The 20,780-nt window shown below is 33.8% G+C and overlaps 1 protein-coding gene across 1 annotated transcript in view; it reads left to right on the top strand.

Moving 5' to 3' along the window:
- The window catches only part of LOC124424775 (EF-hand calcium-binding domain-containing protein 11-like), an 87,589-nt gene that overhangs the window by 66,394 nt on the left and 415 nt on the right, over positions 1-20,780 (top strand). The window contains exons 3-4 of the mRNA XM_046964270.1: positions 20,153-20,196; positions 20,629-20,724. Of these exons, the coding sequence (XP_046820226.1) occupies positions 20,153-20,196; positions 20,629-20,724 (140 nt within the window). The remainder of the gene's footprint in view (positions 1-20,152; positions 20,197-20,628; positions 20,725-20,780) is intronic.

Genomic DNA, 20,780 nt, shown 5'->3' with positions numbered 1-20,780 from the left:
ATGTATTTATATATATATAATATATTTATATATATATATTTCAATATATATATATATATATATCAGTCAATATATCAAGAGAAAACACCTTGACGATGGCACGTTGCACAGTGCAGTGAGGATCGTGATTTCGCGGGCTCCTACTCCGGAACGTTCGTAAGAGCGCAAAAGCAGCACGGGATGCGCGCGTCCCGGCGGCTGCGCGTGCACTGCCCGCGCGCGGTTCTCCTTTGGATCTCTGTTCTTCCCCTCTCCCTTCCCTTATACTTCTTCCTCGCTCTCTCATCTTCCACAGAAACCAAACGTGTATATATGGGACCCCATGTACACGACTCTACCTCTTCCTTCCTCCTTTTACTGGTCTCTCTCTCTCTCTCTCTCTCTCTCTCTCTCTCTCTCTCTTTCTCTCTTTCTCTCTTTCTCTCTTTTTCTCTCTCTTTTTCTCTCTCTCGTTCTCTCTTTCTTTCTCTTTTTCTGTCTCTTTCATTCTCTCTCTTTTTCGCTCGAAATACCCCATGTGCGCCAAGCGTATACACGCGACACACCATCGACTCCCTTTTGCCCTTTCTCTTCGCACCGCGTAAACGTCACTTTCAAGATTACCAAGAGATAATCGTCGAGATCTGAACGTCGACGTATAATCGGAGATCTTGTAACTACGATTAGTTTGTGAAACATCGAACATCTGTTTTTACTTTGAAAAAAGAAAAACCTACTTTTTTCTACCACCTCACGTTATTATCCTCTCACGAAGATATTTCTATCGAGATATTTATGATAATCTTTGAAGCTAAATACCGCGTAAAACCTTTAACATGGAGAAATATATTTTTCTATTTTTATTATAGCGTACCAAGTATATTTAAATGTTCCGAAAGTAACGAAAATTATTTTTTGCAAAAATTTCGTTTAAATATCATCTTAAACAAAGGATTTAAGAGAGTATTAAAATTTTTTTTCGTTCTTTTTTGATTAAAATTAAAGATACTTTATAAATGATTAACTACTTCTTGTACTTGATACAAAAGCACATAAAATAATAAATAATCTTCTAATAGAACTTTGTATTATAGTTATTCCGTATTTTCTTCGAGAAAATCGAAAGAAACTTCGATACTTTTCTCTTGTTCGCTAATTCTATCTCAAGTACGTTCGCTCGAACAATATCATCATTCGGAACACAGAGAAACAATCAAAGTAAATACTCGATAATCTTTTGATTCTACTTTTATAAAAGTAGAATCTCTTAAATAAAAATCAAAAAGTCATTTTCAACTGGTACCCTATACTATATTATTCCTATATCCCAAACTTATTCTATTTGCCGCGTTTATTGAATAATAGGATATAATAGGAAAGGAAAAATAATCGAGATAATAGGAAAATCTGCAAAAATATAAAATGTTTTAATTAGTATCAGTTTACCTAAATATACTTTATATGAATATATTCAAAATTACTTGGACTATTTTAATCAAGATAAATACGTACCTAAATATTTAGAAAGCATAATTTTCACGAGACTCTTGGTAGACGATCCTTTTTTTTCCTCTTTCGTACGAAACGTTAATATCAAAACGCGTAGGTATGCATGTACAATTATCTCGTGACTTCTCCATTGAACGATACACAGGACGGAGTCTGCAAGGGTGTCTCTCCCAGCTTACAGCTTCCTACGAACAAACACAACACATACAGTACTTTATAAAACATCTCGTTCGAGACTACGTCACCCTCGAAAGAAAAAAAAGAAAAAGAAAAAAAAAAGAAAAGAAAATGCTCGTTGGAATATTACTATATGGATATATTTAAATATAAAAACATCACAAACGATCTCACATTAATATACACATTCGCACAATCTGATATTAAAGATGCGCTCGCATAAACACCTTTGTATGTTAATACGTATAGACTCCCAAAGAAATTAATTTTTCACGGATCAATATACTAATCTAATTAAATTCATAACTTTTTGTATATAAAGAAATAAATAATATTTCATCGTCGTCATTATTTTAATATTAGATTGTAACAGAAAGCATAAGTATTTTTAATTTTTTAAGTGTTACAAAAAAGAAATCTTACGTGTAAAACAATTGAAATAATGTCTATAAAAATTAAAATGCAATGTCTGCAAAAATCATTAATGATCTCTATGCAATTATAACGTTAACAAAATTACATATCGTATAATACATTAATATAAATAAGAAAAAAATAACTACGAGTAAAAAAATCATTGAAATTGAATTGTCATTCAATGCTTTAACGTTGAATTCAAATCGATTCTATATATCACGTTTACCTCCTAGCACCTTTCTTCTTTCTACAACCACATCTCGCTCTGTTCACCGCATCTATTGTTTTGCTTCTCTCCTGTTCCAACTGTGCGAACGGGTATATATATACCCGTATATATATAGATATATATAATGGATATATACATACTCGTATATATATATATATATATATATATGTATATATGCACCCGTTATATATATATATATATATATATATATATATATATATATAACTACACGGATCCTAACCATTTATTTCCCTCTCCCCCGCTTACCTCTTTCTACCTAACCCATATAAGACACGATACACACGTATATAACATAATTAACGGACATTCTATCGTATTGTCTCTACACCATTTACATTCACATCGTAATAAATAAAATAACAGAATCTTTCTCCATGGAAATAACGAAAATAAATAAAAAAAAAAAAAAAATTATGGCCGAAATATTGGTCGATGATAGATAAAACAAAAAAAGAAAAAAAAGAGGAAAATAAAATCACGACTCACGAAATTCGTGCAGGTTTCGTATCGTCTCATCGAATTTGTATCATTATCGTAACATTCGATATCTCATTAACTTGAAATTTACGTCACTCATTGTTGGATAATGGAGAAGCGATTTCCTTGAGCCCCTTAAATACTACGTTACACCGGTGTCTGCTCTTTGAAAAAAAAAATTACGCATGTAATGAGAAAGGGGCAACTTGCGCGTTGGTTACGGTGACTAATGAAACGTATCGAAACAAATGAACAACGCGTTCGCACAACGAACAACTTTTTTGAAGATCAAACGTAATAACGAGCTTCGTTATATTCGCAGTACGATTCTTTAATGGTCATTTACGACCAGGACCGTCCACAAGAAGGGGCATAGGCAAGGGAATACAGTTCTTTTCCATCACACAGTGAGAAAACTTTAATACTAAAAAATGTACAAATATCAAAGCATACGTTTCAATCAATCCAAGTGACATTTTATACCATGTCCCACCCCCTATCCACCTCTTGAAAAAACTCCTACGAACGTCCTTGCCAACAACTTCCAAATCATTCGAATTTGATCGGTTGAATTTTGATCTTTCATCATTTGGCCAACATTAATAAAAACATTTGTTTCTGAAAATGAATTGATTTATTAAATAATACTTACGCGCTTTCCTTTAGTAATCAGCTTTCTTTCAAAGATTTAATTTCATCGATATCTCGTCACGAGACTGAAATTTTCTCGTGAACACCAAAAGTCTAACGTGCTCATTCATACGAACTTAAAATGACTACAATTATTATATTCAACCAATGAGATAATACCATTGATTAATACGCTTCGTGATTTTAAATTGGTCAGTGTCGACATGCGAACCAATCATATTGTTTCTTTAAACATATGTATTTCGTGTTAACGAACGTTGTTATTAAACGCGTACTTTACATATATATGTATATAAAAATAATTACCAACGGCATACCTCTAAATAGATTGTTACACTTTAGTAATTGACGTTTAAATATCTATTATATTTTATGTAAATGAAATTAACATTGTAATTAAAATCTTATTTAAAAAGATACTTTATAATATTGTAATATTTGCACAATTTCATCGACTCAGTGCGTACTTTTAATGAGTATTCAATTTAAACTTTATGACTAAAGTAGTAATACCGTTGGTAATGCGAAACGCGAGCGTTTCATTAAGCAACAACGAAAAAGTTCACAGTTTCGATCAAAATAACTTGATCGTTTGAAGCGTGCATCGCAAAATATCTACTGATTGAACGAAACACATCAAAGCGCGCACTTTGAAATCTGCCTCTGGCAAAAATCGATCGAACAAAACATTTCGTTGGAACTGATATTTGTGAGTAACTTTCTTGATACATTTTGTTGATACATATATATATACATATTTTTTTATATATTACATAACATAATCATTTATAATAATGTTCATATCTGCATTGCATAAAAAAAATATATATATAAATCTAAAAAAGTATATAAGAAAAATTATATAATGGAAAAGTTGTAGCATTACTTATATATAATTATATTATGTATTAATTATAACTTATATTTAAGGAATATTAAAAACTTCGGATATGAAGTAACAATTAATATATTTTGTGATGATAAAATAAAATAAAACATATATATATATGTATGTATGTATGTATGTATGTATGTATGTATGTATGTATGTATGTATGTACGTGTTATGTATGTATGTATGTATGTATGTATGTATGTATGTGTTATGTATGTATGTATGTATGTATGTATATATGTATATAAATACCTATAGATATACTTAAAAATGCATGATACTTCAAGGTTATATAACTTCATAAAGGATTAATTTAATTTATTCTAATACGAAGCTTTTCTTTTAATTTTAATTTGTCGTTTTTAACAGATACACAAGAAAAGTACGAGAAAGAATGAAAGACGGACAATCCTGTGTGACAAGAATCCTCCTAACGTACATGACGCTTGCTTTTCTCAGTTTACACGGGTGCTCGAAAAAAAGCTGACTTCGTTCGTCGCATCTTCTTATCTTGCCTTGTGTTTCGTGTACGAAGCTAGCTGGTATTCGTCTTTCTCTGGTAAGTTGTAAATATATATATATATATATATATATATATATATATATGCGTGCATGTATGTGTGTGTATATATATACATAAACGTCTTGAACCAAAGATATGTAGTGTGCAGTCATGGCACGTTTAAACGGGTTTCGTTACGGAAATTGTCTGGTCGATGTTGTCGCAAAACAATGTTCGGTTTTACTACAAGAGTTTTCGAAAAGGAACATTCTAAATACTAAAGGTAAAATATACGAAAATAAAGAAATAAATATTTACCAAAAAAAAGAATAAGTGTTTGAATACAGCTATACGTTATTATGTGGAAAATCAATATTATCTATACATGTGTATACATACATAAGATTTTGAAAAGGATTTAAATCCATTTTTCAAAATAATCAAATTAACGTTTATAATATTTACAATTCTACTTTACGTTTCAAAATAATCGGGTTAACGTTTATAATAGGGAGATTCTATTTTTAATTGATTTACAATATATTTAAATTCATTAAGATTTTGTTAATAGGTTAAGTTAGTTAATTAACGGAATATAATGGGATATAAAGAACTTATTACAATATATATCATCTGTACATCATAATTATATTAAATATCTCCTGAATGTGAAAAATGGAGAGAATGTAAATATAAGTTAACTGTCTAATTCTTTTGAAAATGAATAAATGTTTTTATTTTTACAATACATAATTAATTCTTTTTTGTTTTTTATTTATTTTAAAACTATATTATGTTTCTTTATGAAGGATTTATTCTTATCCAAAAATCAAAGAAGTCATTTCATTAATTTTGAAAGCGACAAGTCACTTATCGTTCTACAAAACGTTCTACTTTTTAAGTAATGTTTATTAAACTAATTGGATTGATAAATTATATATATTTTTCTAAATATAAAAATATTATACTACCATGTTTATCACTAACCAATATTTTTAAATTGATTTAAACTTAAATATCACGATTTAAAAATAAATCGACTTGAATCACTTTCAAAATAAACGGCTCATATTGTCCTAGTTAATGGCTTACAATTAATACAATTATGACGTAATATTATATTCAAAATTAGTTTTGAACTTTGAATATAACTTAAGAGAAATAGGACTGATTAAATGTATTTGTTTTATTATGGCAAACAACGTTTATAGAAATTGAAAGAAATGACTAGAATCTCTCGATGTTACTTCTATCAGTCGTCTGAAGAACTTCTGAACTCGACAAGGATATTTTATTTCATGATTACAGTCGCTTAGTCTCTTGGTACTTTCGGAGATGTCCACAAGTCGAAAGAAAAACAAAGATTTCTTCTTTTCATACTCAAGATCGAGAAACTCGAAAAGATGATGAAAGAAAATAGCTGAGTAAAAGTGTTACTTCTTATTTTCTTTTCTTTCCTGTTCTATTCTATTCTATTGTATTCTATTCTTTTCTTCTTTTTTAACTTCTTTTTCACGATACATATTACAGTATTTATATATCTATTATTAGGGATACATTGTACTCGTGTAAGTCTTCAGCACTTTAAATAAGTAGAAATATCTACCCGAAATAATAACAATCCAAAATTTCAATACAATACTCATAAGTTACTGGTCGAATGCATTTGAAAAGGAAACTCGAATAAAAATATCTTCTTGAAACTCTTGCGCCTAACAATAATTAAAAAAAAAAAAGCAAGGAAATTTACGTCCATCAGGTTAAAGGGAAGCACAAGCACTGAAGGCTTCTTCCTTAAACAATACCCAACCTGAAGCATACATCAAAGTCCGGTATATTTAAGGTTGAAGCCTTCTAAGGTACGTTAATTAGATGTAACGAGTAAGAGTTTGGAGTTCATCAAGAGAGAGAGACAGAAAGAGACAGAGAGAGAGAGAGAGAGAGAGAGAGAGAGAGAGAGAACAAGAGCGATCGAGATACAAGCTCTTATAAGTTTCCATGACTCATACTTCATAAAGATAGTACACAAACGTACGATACACATGTATTCTTCCATACATACATACATGCATATATACATACATACATACATGCATATATACATACATACATACATGCATATATACATACATACATACTCATATTGAGAAAGAAAAAACCTGTAGAAATAAGTGTTTGAGCTTAATACACGCAGGTAGGTGGTATATACGTTCAAAGCAAAACGACGTGTATTTAACGACATGCGTATAATAAAAAGAAAAAAAAGAAAATTACACGAGACTCTTTCACTTCGTCTCTTCCTCCATCTTCGTTCATTCGTCCGTTCCGTTCCGTTTCATTCTGTCCGTACGTTCTGTCGTTCGTTCGTTCATTCGTTCGTTTTCTCGTAACATGCGATGTAATGACACCAACGGAGAAATTGTGGTGGAACTGGGTGGGTGACATTGCCATAGTCACGGCGATCCATTCCACGTTGCAGGATCGTCGTATTATTGCACGGGAAAGTAAGAAAAGAAATACGACAGGGCATCCTCCGCGTTCAATGCAATTTCTCGGAAAGAACGTTCTTCGTTGTCTTTCTCTGGCATTTACTGAAAAGAGAACCCTGTATTTGTTAAGAACGAGAAAGAGAACGTTCGTCGCCTCGATGAGATGGAAACTCGACTTCCTACATCCTACGTACATACATACGTATATACGTACGTACGTATATATATATATATATACATATATATATGTATGTATGTTTTTCGTTGTTATGTCTATATACGTATATATACATCCAGATATCTCTTGCATTGCTCGTCGTTCTTGCATTGTCAACGCGGTTAAATCTCGAGCGTGTCAGGTATATCGAATGAAGAATCTTTCGCGTCATCCACTTTAATAGAAAACAGGAAACGATATCTGGCAATCGAGTAAATATACGGAATTGTCTTCATTTTCTTGACGTCTTCGATTCAAAGCGAACCAATAAAACATTTTTTTTTTTTCTTTTTTAATTTAATTACTTGAAAAATATCCCTCCGGATCCAATCGCCATTTATCAAATAAATATATAATGTTAATAATGCATTCAGAAATGTAGATTATATATAATAACGTATCAATTTCATCATTATCAGTTAAGATTAATAATAATTTTGAAAACTCATGTCGGTACGTAGAAATTCCTATGAAATCAGTATTCACACTTATTCATATACAAGCATTGAAAAATGTAGATGATAACTGATACACATATTTTAGAGAGAGATTTTTCGTCACTTTCATTAACATACAACTATCTGACATAAATATTATGTTATAAATACCTGACACCAGCTTTATATTCGTATGTGTGTGTGTATGTGTATGTATATGCACATAATCATATATACATATACATTTACAGATTTTTCTACAAATTTCCAGAACAATACATCCCAAAGCAATTTCTATTAAACATGTATAGTATTATAACATGTAAGTACGTAGGTTTTAAGGCTAGTCGATCGTAAAAATAAGGATATAGAAGAGATATAGAAGAGAATCGAAGTAGGAGATAAGAGGTTTGCCGTAGGAGACCGTATCGTGGAAAGCGTATGTGAAGAATAGGGTGGTAAGACGTGGTGTGGAAAGGGGAGGATAGGAACGGAAGTCTCCTTTGTTCGAGCGAAGTATACCAGCGGCTACGACAGCATAGCGAAACGAGTGCTATGCTCGAGACGAATTCGTAAGTGTGCGTATATACATATGTACATACGACATACGTTCACGAAGACGGTGCATCCGTCCAAGCACACCATCCCTCTTCTCTTCCTTCTCCCTCATCCTCGAACGCACCCCGTGCAAAAAAGAAAAAGGGTTGAAGTTTAGCGTACACCGTACGCATTCGCATACACATACATACATACATACGTACATACGTACATAGAATAAGAATACAAGCTGAAGCAAACAGTCGACGGCGATGGTGCAGTGCTAACGTTTTATTTATCAGCGGTGATGGCTTTTCAAGGCCTTCCAAGGGTCGCCATTTTTTCGTAAGCACTACTGAAAGAGAAACTTCTTTCCCCTCGCGAACTAGCGCAATCGAGATCGTGCGATGAACGAGCGACTCGCGAGAGCGTTTCGCTGGCTTTTCAATCTTTCCTTCTTCCTTTTCACTTTTTCTTCGTCTCTTTTCGTATCACTCAACCCTCTCTTTCAGTCTCCGTATAGTACATATTTAGAGACACGAAGATCGTGACGAGCACGTGATATACACGAGAAAATCGTAAATTAAGAAACACCTTCGTTTTCCTTTCTTTCTCTTTTTCTTTCTTTCTTTCTTTCTTTCTCTTTCTTTCTTTATTCTTTATTTTTTTAATTTTTCCCTTTTTTTTTTAGCAAAAATATTGTTCTTTCTTACGAACGTAACTTCTGTCCTTTTTCTTTCCTTTTTTTATTTTTCTTTTTTTAAATAGTAAAAAGCACCAAGAGACTACGACTACGAACAGATGATCTCTCATTCGTGTTAGTGTAGAGAAGCTTTTCACGAACAAAGAGTCGAGCCTTTATTTACGATGAAAGAATCTTTCTTGCGGTCGGCATCATCGAGATACGTTCGTAGTCACTTCAGTTGAGGTGACTAGCGCGTACCTACAACCGAAGTCATTCCTTGACGTTTCCTCTGTTCTCTTTCCTCACACGATGCAACACCCAAGTGTGAGCGCCGACGAGCGAGTGTGTGCGCGCGCACACACTCCGAGTATAAAAAAAAAAAAAAGAAAGAAATAAAAAAAGAAAAGAAGAAAAAAATATCGTGAAGGCGGCGTTGAAATATTGCAACGTGTCATGCCAGGAGAATTGCTGCACCGTCGACGATAATCTACCGCTGTCTCCGTGTAAGAACGACGACGATTCGTATTCCTCGAGCTCAAGACGGAGAGAAAACAAGTACTAGCACGAAGAAAGACTACGAATTTTACGGCAAGTAAAAGTTTCCATTGATACGTGTCTTTGTGGTCTATGTATGTCTATATGTGCGTATATACTGCGTACGTGTGTAGACATATGCATACGATATGTAAGTACCTCTAAGTATCGTCTTGCTGGGATAATAAATTAGGAGACTCAGGAAGTATCCGTGGCCATTGCGAATAGACCTAACTCTATCTCCGTTATCTACTTTAAATCTATCGAGAAAGAGAGAGAGAGAGAGAGAGAGAGAGAGAGAGGAAGAGAGAGAAAGAAAGAATTGTTCGTAATAATTTCTACTATGATTTTATCGTTCTTTTTCTTTTTCCTTTTTCTTTCCTTTTTCTTCGTTTTTTTTTTGTTTTTTTTTTTTTTTTTTTTTATATTATGCAATGATAGTGAAAAAAATGAAGATTTGCTTGTAAGCGAATGATATCCGATTAATATCGATATAGTAGATATCAAATCGATTACGACTACGACAATTTTGATAATTCTAATTCTCTTCGAAATGGCAAACATAAAAAAATAAAAAGAAAAGAAAAAACAAACGATAATGGAGATAACCGTCCAGCTGCGGTCAAATTTTCGTGGTTCCTCTTTTATCCCGCTGGGTTTGTTTTTCGAGTAATTTTTTGCTAACCATCGCAAATTAAGCTCGTGCCAGTTACATGAATCGTACAGAAGTCACGAGGGAAGGAAGGGAGTTGGAAACAAAAGTTTTCGCGCCCCCTCGAAAGGGGGGAGAGAGAAGGAGAAAGGGTAGAAAAAGTGAGAGAGAAAGCTAAAGATAGATAGATAGAGAGAGAAAAAGAGAAAGAGAAAGAGACAGAGAGAGAGAGAGAGAGAGAGAAACGAATGGGCGGTTAATTAACTCGTACCACCGGTATTCGCCAAATACTCGATGCTACTACGATTATTCGCGATTCCAGAATACATCTGCGATTCTTGGCAATGAGCCAATGAAGATCGCACGCCGTGACAACGATAATCACGAAAGCGACTTTTCAAATCGACTCTTTTATCACGTCGTTTATTGCGATTAAAAAAGAAAACGTTCTCCACACAGATATCTACCATTGGACCTCTATACCATTTATCTTCGAACGGCAAATGACTATTATCGAAATACTTTTTATGCGATTCTTCGTTGTCGTTAAAAAGAATAAAAAGAAAAAAGGAAAAAAAAAGAAAAAAAAAGAAATAAGCAACCACACAAATTTATCGTTTATCGAGCGTAGAAAAATTCTGGTTACGTAAGCATCGCAAGGCGTTCAATAATAACTCGGTAATAGATATTTTTTTATTTCAGCTGCAAACCTCGTACCCCACTCGTCTGCCTCTCTTATTTTAATAACGAACTATTAACAGACTTCCTCCCCTTGTTCTTACAACCTTCTCCTCTCTTCATCGGATAGCCAATCGGCCCTCTCTTTTACCCCCGACCCCTACCTTACTCCCCGTTTGCTTTGAAGCTAGCAACTCGTGATTTTAAAACTTTACCATGAAAGAGAATTCAGAAATTACACAGAGAGAAAAAAGAAGAGAGAGAGAGAGAGATAAAGATAAAGGAAGACCCTCATCGTACCACGAATTTTCTTCCATTCTACATTAATATTTCCAAAGCAAGTATTCCAATGATCTGTCCTTTATCGTTCTTTCATGTTTCTTATTCTTCGTCGATAATTTACAAAGAATGTCAAACGAAACTGTTTTTATTTAAGAAAAATACTTTTATTTTTATTACAATAAAATTGTTTTTTACATCAGTAAAATACCTATAAATAATTATTGTCGAGAAGACGATTAAAAATAAATAGTTTCGAAGACTATCAACTACTGTATCGAATTAAATCCTTGGAAAGATCTTCTTAACAAGATTTCTTAAACCAAGTTCGATAATGATAAGAGAAGTTTTCGCGTTACTACCCGACACCTTATCTCTCGATTTTCTTATGCAAAAAAGTATTTTAAAAGATCTCATTGAATTTGTATTAAGTTCGATAGTAAGTTCAAAGTTAAAATCCAATTCTAATAGATTATAACGAAACGTATAAAATGTTCCAAGGACGGTCCGCTGCCCTGTTAAGAGTTAAGAAACTGACTGAGTAGCAACTTCCTTAAACCCCCTAGACAAGTATGGTTCGTTTATTCGCAGAGGTCTGTGGTCTATCTCAAAGGCGACATCTCTCACTGTTCACGGAAAATGGCTCTCGCAATGGCTTTTCCTTGAATACTGGTTGCGAGTTGGCTCTACATTCAGAAGATATTAAGTGAAAACATTGGAGCTGCCTCCAGTGCACGTATCCGCCTAATATTTACCCGGAAAGATATCGCAAAGAAACCATCAGCAGACACGGTTCTTTTTCTTACGTCGAAAGTACTCTCTTCTTCATGGTGAATCTTACTCTGGGTCTTAGTGAAAACCACAGACGTCGAGGTTCTTCTCGTTGACGGTGCTTCGTGAAATCGCATAAGAGCGAGATACGCCTTAAAATAATCTTGCCATTTGGCCGGTACATAGCCACAGCCCTCGGAGTCGTGTCTCTACGACCAAATAAACCAAGAGACGAGCAGATCTTATCGCTATCAATTTACTATACGACGTTCCAAGGCCGTACAACCAGTGAACTTTACGATTCTGTTTTGCACGAGCAAAGCGAAAGGGATCTTATCGAAGTCACCCCGATTGTTCGCTTACATTCAAAGGGTCAATCTTCGTACTTTTCGTAAATATATTGGTTACATTAATTTAAAGTCAAATATTTCAAAACTTGGATCAAAATCGTTCAGAGATTCTTTTTACTAACTAAATTATATACGATTAACTAATGCTATAGAATATTTACTTTTCCATTAATCCTAATCTTCTGTAGTAAGTATATATTAGCAACATACGACTGTCTCGATTAATACTCGAGCTAACGAAGTACTTCCGACGCGTTAGTGCGTATAAAAATGTCCTCGAGCCGGGTAGAACATATAGTGCCTGCAATTAAATCGACGTGGCAGCTTCATAACCTTTATTACACAGCCATTACTGTTTATTAATTAACGTAACCTATAGAATATAATTACGTATATAACAAACGAGTCGCGGTTGAAAATCATTACCCATACGATAAAACTGTCTGGAAATAAGTGTAATATCACATTTTATTTGCAAACGATTTTCGCTCATTTCTATCATCAATAAAATTAATTAAAATAAATTTAAAGGAAATTGACAATTTATTATCTATCGATAGACTTTCTTGTTTTTCACTTAAATTATAGAATCTTCGATATATAAATCAAAGAATTCAATCGATCGACAATAATAACGTCGCAGATATTAAACACAATTTTTCTATCAAAATTTGAAGGATGCTCGAAAAGTTTCTTCCTTACTTCGACGTATTCTTTTTCTTCGTTCTCTTGTATTTCGAATTATTTCGTTCTGTTGTTCTTCGAATTATTTCATTCTTTATTTTGATATGAAACCATTTTCGTTATTACTTGTGTAACAAATCAAATTAGAGATAATAGAACCATCGAAAGATGATATATCTTGAAGATAATGATTTTTAAAATGTTTCTCGTAATCAATCATATCTCTTTTCAATTCGTTTCCCATTTTGTTCTATTCGCACGGTTATATATCACTTTTTATAAATCTTCTATACATTTGTCATTTTCTTTCTCATCGATTCAATCATTCTTTGTCTTATTCTTACATTGCTATAGATTTCAAGAATCAATTTATAACTAATAAATTCGTTGATTCGAAAAATATAAATAATAGAAACAAAAGAGAAACCACGAATTTATTTTCTCATTTTATAACGATTTTATTAGTAAATAGCATTCGAATCTGTTCATTTAAAATATATGTATGTATATATGTATATATGTATGGACATATGTATGCATATATGTATGTATATATATATTCCTTCTAAAAGCATCCAACGATATTACATGCCGAATGAAGCATGGATTATAAAGAGGTGGCCGGTATCGGGAAGGGCGAAAACTTCATCCCCTTTCTACGCCATCAAACTAAATAGAAAGTCCTCGGCAGGATGATGAAGGCACAGAGATATTTAAGCGCGACCTCGTAATAATATCGTTTACAAGCGGAATCCCGCGAGAGGAAGGCGGTACTTTTTTCCGGTGCTTTATTCCATTAAAGCAAGGGAAGCCTTGCCTCATAACGAATCCTCCTCCGCCAGTCAGTCAGCCCAGCCAAGCAGCCAGCCAGCCAGCCAGCCAGTCAGCCAGCCAGCCAAACAGACAGACAGACAGACAGACAGACAGACAGACAGACAGATAGATAGACAGACGGTCGCTTGTCTCGAATTCGCTCTCACTCCAACCCTCTATCTCGTCGTTTCCTCTTTTTCAATTCGATGATACACCACGACTACGACGAGATGTTGATATTGAAAATGCTTTAACTTCGAGTCTGAACACTTTTCCCTACGAAATAGCAGTATCGACTGTAGAACGTCTTTGATTAAAATGAAATCTATCTCTTTCAGCGATTATACTTCGTTACCCCGGATATAACAAGGATTCCTTGAATTGTATCCTTTTTTCTTCTATTTTTTTTCTTTTCTCAGCAGAGTAAATCAGATCGTTCACCCCATTTATCCTCGTACCCCTTTCATTTTTTTTTTTATTTTTACAATCGTACACCAATGGAGCGTCGAAATAGATTTCGTTGGAGGGGTTCGTTTATCCTACGTGTGCCTGTCTTTAATTTCAACCCTTCGAAAATGTTACAACCCTTTAGAATAACCAACGTCGTCCCACTCGTCTTATCGCACCAATACACAATACGAAGCCGTCCTTCGGCTCTTAAACTCTTACTTCGGTAAAACGCGTTAGGGGGCGTATGTGTATATATACTCGTGGACAGTGCACACGATCCAACCAAATTCGTTTAACCCAATTAAGGAACCCCGTTGCAAATCTTCAAGTGACTGCTCAGTCAATTGAAAGTTACACGTGTTTCTGTCAGCTCACATTTAACACCAAGCTGCGAGGGTTTAGGGGTGTAACCGGATACACGTTGTCAGGAAGGAACGAGCTGGAGGAGGAACAGAGGGAAAAGGATGAGAAGAGGTGAAACGGTCCGAACGATCGGTAACTGAGTAGCACCGCATACAGTATCTATACACATATATATGTATATATATATACACGCATCCATACATATACATATATACTATATATACACAGTATATATACATACATATATGTAATATATTTTATATATGTATATAACTTTTCCTGTTGTAGAGAACATATCGGAGTATATCAAAGTCCATCGAACGTAGAGTACGATTACCGAGAATCTGATAAATCAATATGACTGTTCAAGATTAAAGCATATAGATATATACTACATAAGTAGAGTTTAGTCTTCGCTTAATTGGTAACATCACCGTTACATTTTCGAGTACCATCGATACAATCGTATTTATTATCCCGTGAAATCTTTGATCGTTTCAGGATTCTATTTTCATCTTGAAAACTAGAACATTTCCCTTCACCTTTGCACAGTTGCACCGTTAAGATTACTTTCTATATCGTTTTCTTTCCTTTATGCCAACTTACCGGGTCAATTAACAGAATATCTTCGAGAGCAAGATCGATCCTTTCGTTAGTATTAATTTTTTATTATATTAGAACAGTACGATAGAACATTATATAATATTGTATAAACGGGCTAATGCACGAGCGAATACTCTTATCTCTATAGTAGCTTTTAAAAGGATAATCGAAATACATTTATTGCCGGATATTGGTTCTTATCGGGGAAAAAAAGAAAAAAGAAAAAAAGACTCTCTTCCCTGTTGATCCTTTGATGTCGATTAATACTATTTGCCTTTAAATTAGTTCGTTTAAAAGAAAAGAGGTAAAAAGGTATTTGTTTTTGTAATTTCAAGAGTTTCTAAACGAATGGACTAGAGATTTGTTCGTTTGTATTCAAAAATTATATTTTTATCGACAGAAAAAAAGAGAGAGAAAGAAAGAGAGAGAGAGAGAGAGAGAGAGAGAGAAAGAGAAAGAGAGAGAGAGAAAGAGAGAGAAAGAGGAAAAAAAACAGAACAATTCAATAGCTACCTCGCTCTATGTCTACACATTCAGTTTGCATCTACCATCCTGAATTGCATCAATTTCGCATTGAATACGAACCGATCATGCATGTTCGACCAGCCAATCGTATGCCTTCGGTACGGTTCGCTGCTAAATTATTATAATGTTGTTAGAACAGAATTGTCCGGTTCGAACTGATCTAACTTTTGATTCCATTGATAATGCTATCAAAAGAGTTGGCCGTATTCACAATAAATTATAATAATCACCTAGTATTGTTCAATGAACATCTTACGAACGTTAACGAAAGGAAGTCTATATAATAAATAAATAAAAAAAAAAAAAAAAAAAAAAAAAAAAAAAAAAAAAAAATAGAAAGAAAAAAGATGTCTTTTCTTTCACGAGCTTCGTTCAAGACTCGTTTCCAGAATACTTCATACCAGAAGACTTCATACCAGAATAACCGTTAGACGTAACGCAAAAATTTTCATAATACCAAGCGATAAGATTTGCTCGTCGACGATCCTCCTTTCACATGGCTCGTCAATTACGATGCACGAGTTATGAATGGGCCGCCTTGACGATCTAAAAAAAGAGTGAGAGTGAGAAAGAGAAAAAAAGAAAGAGAGAGAAAGGAAAGAGAGAGAGAGCCGCATCTCCTCTCGTACCTTTAACGCATCAACGGCTGCCGTCAACGGGCGTTCTCGCTTCGCTTAACTCGAGACGTAGTAATGATTCCGTAGGACAGAAGTAAATGTAGAAAGACCCGCCACCTTCTCTCGTGTCTCCGCCATTTCTCGTCGCGACAGACTGTATAACGCGACTGAATGTGTATATGTACAAGAGAGAGAGAGAGAGAGAGAGAGAGAGAGAGAGAGAGAGAGAGAGAGAGAGAGAATGTGTCGCGTCAAAACACACGCTTATCCCTCGACGAATTCTCAACAGAAATTTACGAGATAACTTTTTAAAAGTGCGTCACATTAATTGGAAGAAGGAGGTAGAAAATATGTACAAGAGATCTGTTTAGTCTTACAACGAAGATGTTGCTTTTCTCTCTCTCTCTCTCTCTCTCTCCCTCTTTCTCCCTCTCTGTCGTAATCGTACGGTTTCGTTTTCTATCCGAAATCACCCGATGACGCTCGATTTTACGTAAAAACAACGTTTCCACAAGTATATACATACATATATATATACCGTATATAAGTAACAGACAATAAGGTTTATTGTGAATGTGTACGCGTGTATATACTATATAGGAGGATGACAGTGACCCATTTGACATTTTTTTCTCTTGATAGTCCTAGCGATCGATGAGTTCTCCGTATGTTGATTCATAGATGACATACGAGCTAACTTTTTCTACCCACCCTATTATTCTTCTAGCGAACTTCCTTTAGTAAAGCTCGATTACCGATACTGACATGAAATAATACGCACAATCAAAAAGCCAGCTGTATCATCAATCTAGAAACTACTAATTACGTTCGAATCTTATTTGTCGAAAAATCGATTCTTTTACATATTATTAGATAAAAAAGAATAGAACGCTATTAATACGATACGCTATTAGAACATAGATTCGTTATCTTAATAATCCTCATACGTCTCTTCATTATTCATTATCCTTTTATCTTTTATTATCACCATACATCACCGTTTCTGACTGTTATGTATTCATGAATTTTAAATCAGAAAACGGAAGATCAATTATCTCGAATTTCGTAAGCAAGAAGAGATATCTTCATCATTATTATGAGAAAAATCAACAACGTGTGCGAGGAAAGGTATGAAAAGCATTCATCATAAATAAGAAGAAAGGAAAAGAAAGAGAGAGAAAAAGAAATATGTGTGTGTGTGTGTGTGTACATACATATATATAGAAAGAGAGACAGATAGAAAGATAGGTCATAAACGATCGCGCTCGGAAATCCATTTTCCAGAAGAATGAAATGTCGAGACATCCTTGAATCATCAGCGATTCTGTCCGACGTAATCATCGGTAAAACTAATATATCGTCTAGATTACAATGCAATATCTACTGGCTGACGAATGGGAAAAGAAAAGTGTTAAGGGAACTCATTTGAGTGGAGAGACGCGAATAACGCGCGTTTACCGAGGGGAAAACTCGATAGAAAATGGTAGAGTCGGATACGATCCTGTCGCGTTACGATACGAATGCGTTTCCTGCGATATACATACGGGAGATGCACGTTCTCCAGCACAGTTTCGCGCCATGTTTTCCATCGCCTCCACACATTAATCACGGTAAAAGCCGTAATCCACCGGCGCCCATCCGTATCTTGCCTTAGTTAATGGAAATATGAGAGGTGTTACTTTCGTCTCGTGACATCTATTTTTTTTTTATCATCTCCCCCACTCTCTTCTCCTTCTTCGTTTCTCTTTTCTTTTTGATTCATAGAAAAACCGCGGTAACATTGCGTCGACCTATGTATGATACATAGGTATATGGAAAGATACAAGGATATTTCTTAGATTTTATATACTGTGTGTTGTATTTACTATTAACAAAATGACACGAATATGTACACCGAATTATTCTGAATAATAATAATAATATAATAGTTTAGGAATCGTGGAAATAGGTCCGTCTGCATTTTTCTTTATTTATCTTAATAATCAAGAGAAACATAATTTCATAGGAAAAAATAAAAGGGTACGCGTTTATATTGTATGCATAACTCTTGTTACACACTTTTCAAGATGCAGATTGCTAAAGGTGCGTACACCTGCGAGTAGTAGTGCAAATTGTGATTTATGCGAACAACGCGTTGTTGCGTACTCCTGACGAAAGGGAATTGTGAGTGTAATGAGTTATAGTCGTTTCTAGTTAATCCGAATATATGGTCGAGTGGAACGAACAATCGGCGTAACACTGGACAACTGCATTGCATTCGGAGTGGAAAAGTAAAATGATTGAAGGGAATCATTTTTCTATATATCAACGACGTTGACAATATGTTTCTTTCGTTCTTTTCTCTTTTTTTTTTTTTTATCGCGAGAGCACAGGTTAAACGAAATTGTACAGCTCGTGTTATATTCGTAACTGTTGAGCAAACTCTCTAGAATTTAGAATTTAGAATAAAGGGTAACACTGACCCGCTGTAAAAAAATTTATCGTTGCGTAATTTAACCGCAGCTTTTTCAAAGTTCCAAGTGAGCCAAGTGTGTTCCAACATGGCGCAAACTAGTTTACAAAGAACGAAGCGCGGTCTCTGTGACGGCAAGGGCCTCTAGGGCCTCTGCGCACTCGTTGAACCGACCCTTGGTAGGTACACTTTTGGGGTAGCAGGCAACCCCTACGGTAGCGACCATGCTTCAAGCCTCGAGTACTCGCCGAGACGGGCAAGGGTGAAAGGAGACATACCTACCGTGTCACGAAAATCTATGTATAAGATGGAATTTCAAATATTCCTACAAGATCCATTTAATATCTTAACAACGAAATCATCTTTAGAGAAACTTTGTATCAAAATTCGTGTAAATAAAAAATGAAAACTTTTTTCTAACAGATATATAGATAGATCTTTATATATATATATATATATATATATATATATATATATATTTTTTTTTTAACATTTTCAGGATTTTAAAAATAATATTTTCAAGAATAAGAAAATCTAAGAATCTTCCAATAAATGACAAAGTGTCACCAAAAGTGTTTTGATTATCGAAATGAAACAAACTGGTTTAAAAGGTATTCATTCAATTTTACGCTCCACTAAGTTCAAAGAGAAAATTCAAAGATCGTATTTATTCAATGTCAATCTGACTTTTGACCGTGAAAATCCGATAGAGCTAATTTTATTTCATTGTATGTTCTGCTCCTGTCATAAGTACATATTCTTCATCAAAATCTTATGCTTTATAATTAAAATATAACAGGCTTCCTTGTTGAAAGTTTCACGAGTTGCTGAAAGTAACGCTCAATAATGGAACTTTTTAAACTTGAAAACATATAAAAAGTACACATTCGTATCTAAAATCTACATGGGGGATCTTTCTTTTCAATTATTTCTTCCTTTATATGATATGCATTTTCTTCTTATGATGCAAGATAGAAAGTACCAAACGTTTTGTCTAAAAGACGGGCAATTAAAAAGTTAAAGTGCAAATTAGTCGAGATTACAGCTCATTAGTTTTCATCCACCTTGTAATGGATGACAGAGAAGGGCGAGGACATATATATATATACATATATATATATACACATAATACTGAATACGCGTGAATGCCTGAATGCAGTTATCCATAGACGTTATGTCAGTCCAGATGAAGCTGAGAAGCAAGTGAGTACCTGTGTTTACGACAGTGCGCTAATTGGCTACGAAAATGATTCATATCGTAGAATACAAAATATTTCAATAAAATAGATCGCTACAATGAAATTAATATCAATGTGTTTTATAAAGTATAAACATATTTTTACAGATAAACGTATAAGAAATAAATTTTATAATTTTTAATTCTGAAGAAAAAGAAATAATTTATCGATTTTTATCAATTGTCCATATAAATCGATCTAAACGATATATTTATTAAACTAACTTCAATTGCAATCTTATCAATATTTAAATATCTACAATTTCTTTTTTATTTGAAGAATCTAATGAATTTTAATATTCGTCGATATATAAAAGCGGTAAAAAATAAATATATACTTTGTCTTTATAATAATTTTTAATAATTCCTATGTATATATATATTGATATATATTGTAGGCATTCAATCATGCTGATGCATCTAATGAAGGATCTTTAACAAAACATCAATATAAAATAGCAATGACGGCATTGTTTGGTTACTCCCCTAATAAAGTTCGATAAGTAGATCATTATTTGTTTCTGTTAAAAAATCTACATTTTTATTACAG

The sequence above is a fragment of the Vespa crabro genome, chromosome 6, assembly GCF_910589235.1.
Source record: "Vespa crabro chromosome 6, iyVesCrab1.2, whole genome shotgun sequence".
In the NCBI taxonomy this organism is placed as follows: domain Eukaryota; kingdom Metazoa; phylum Arthropoda; class Insecta; order Hymenoptera; family Vespidae; genus Vespa; species Vespa crabro.
Note: the sequence above shows the minus strand (reverse complement) of the source record. Positions and strands in the feature narration are given on the sequence as shown.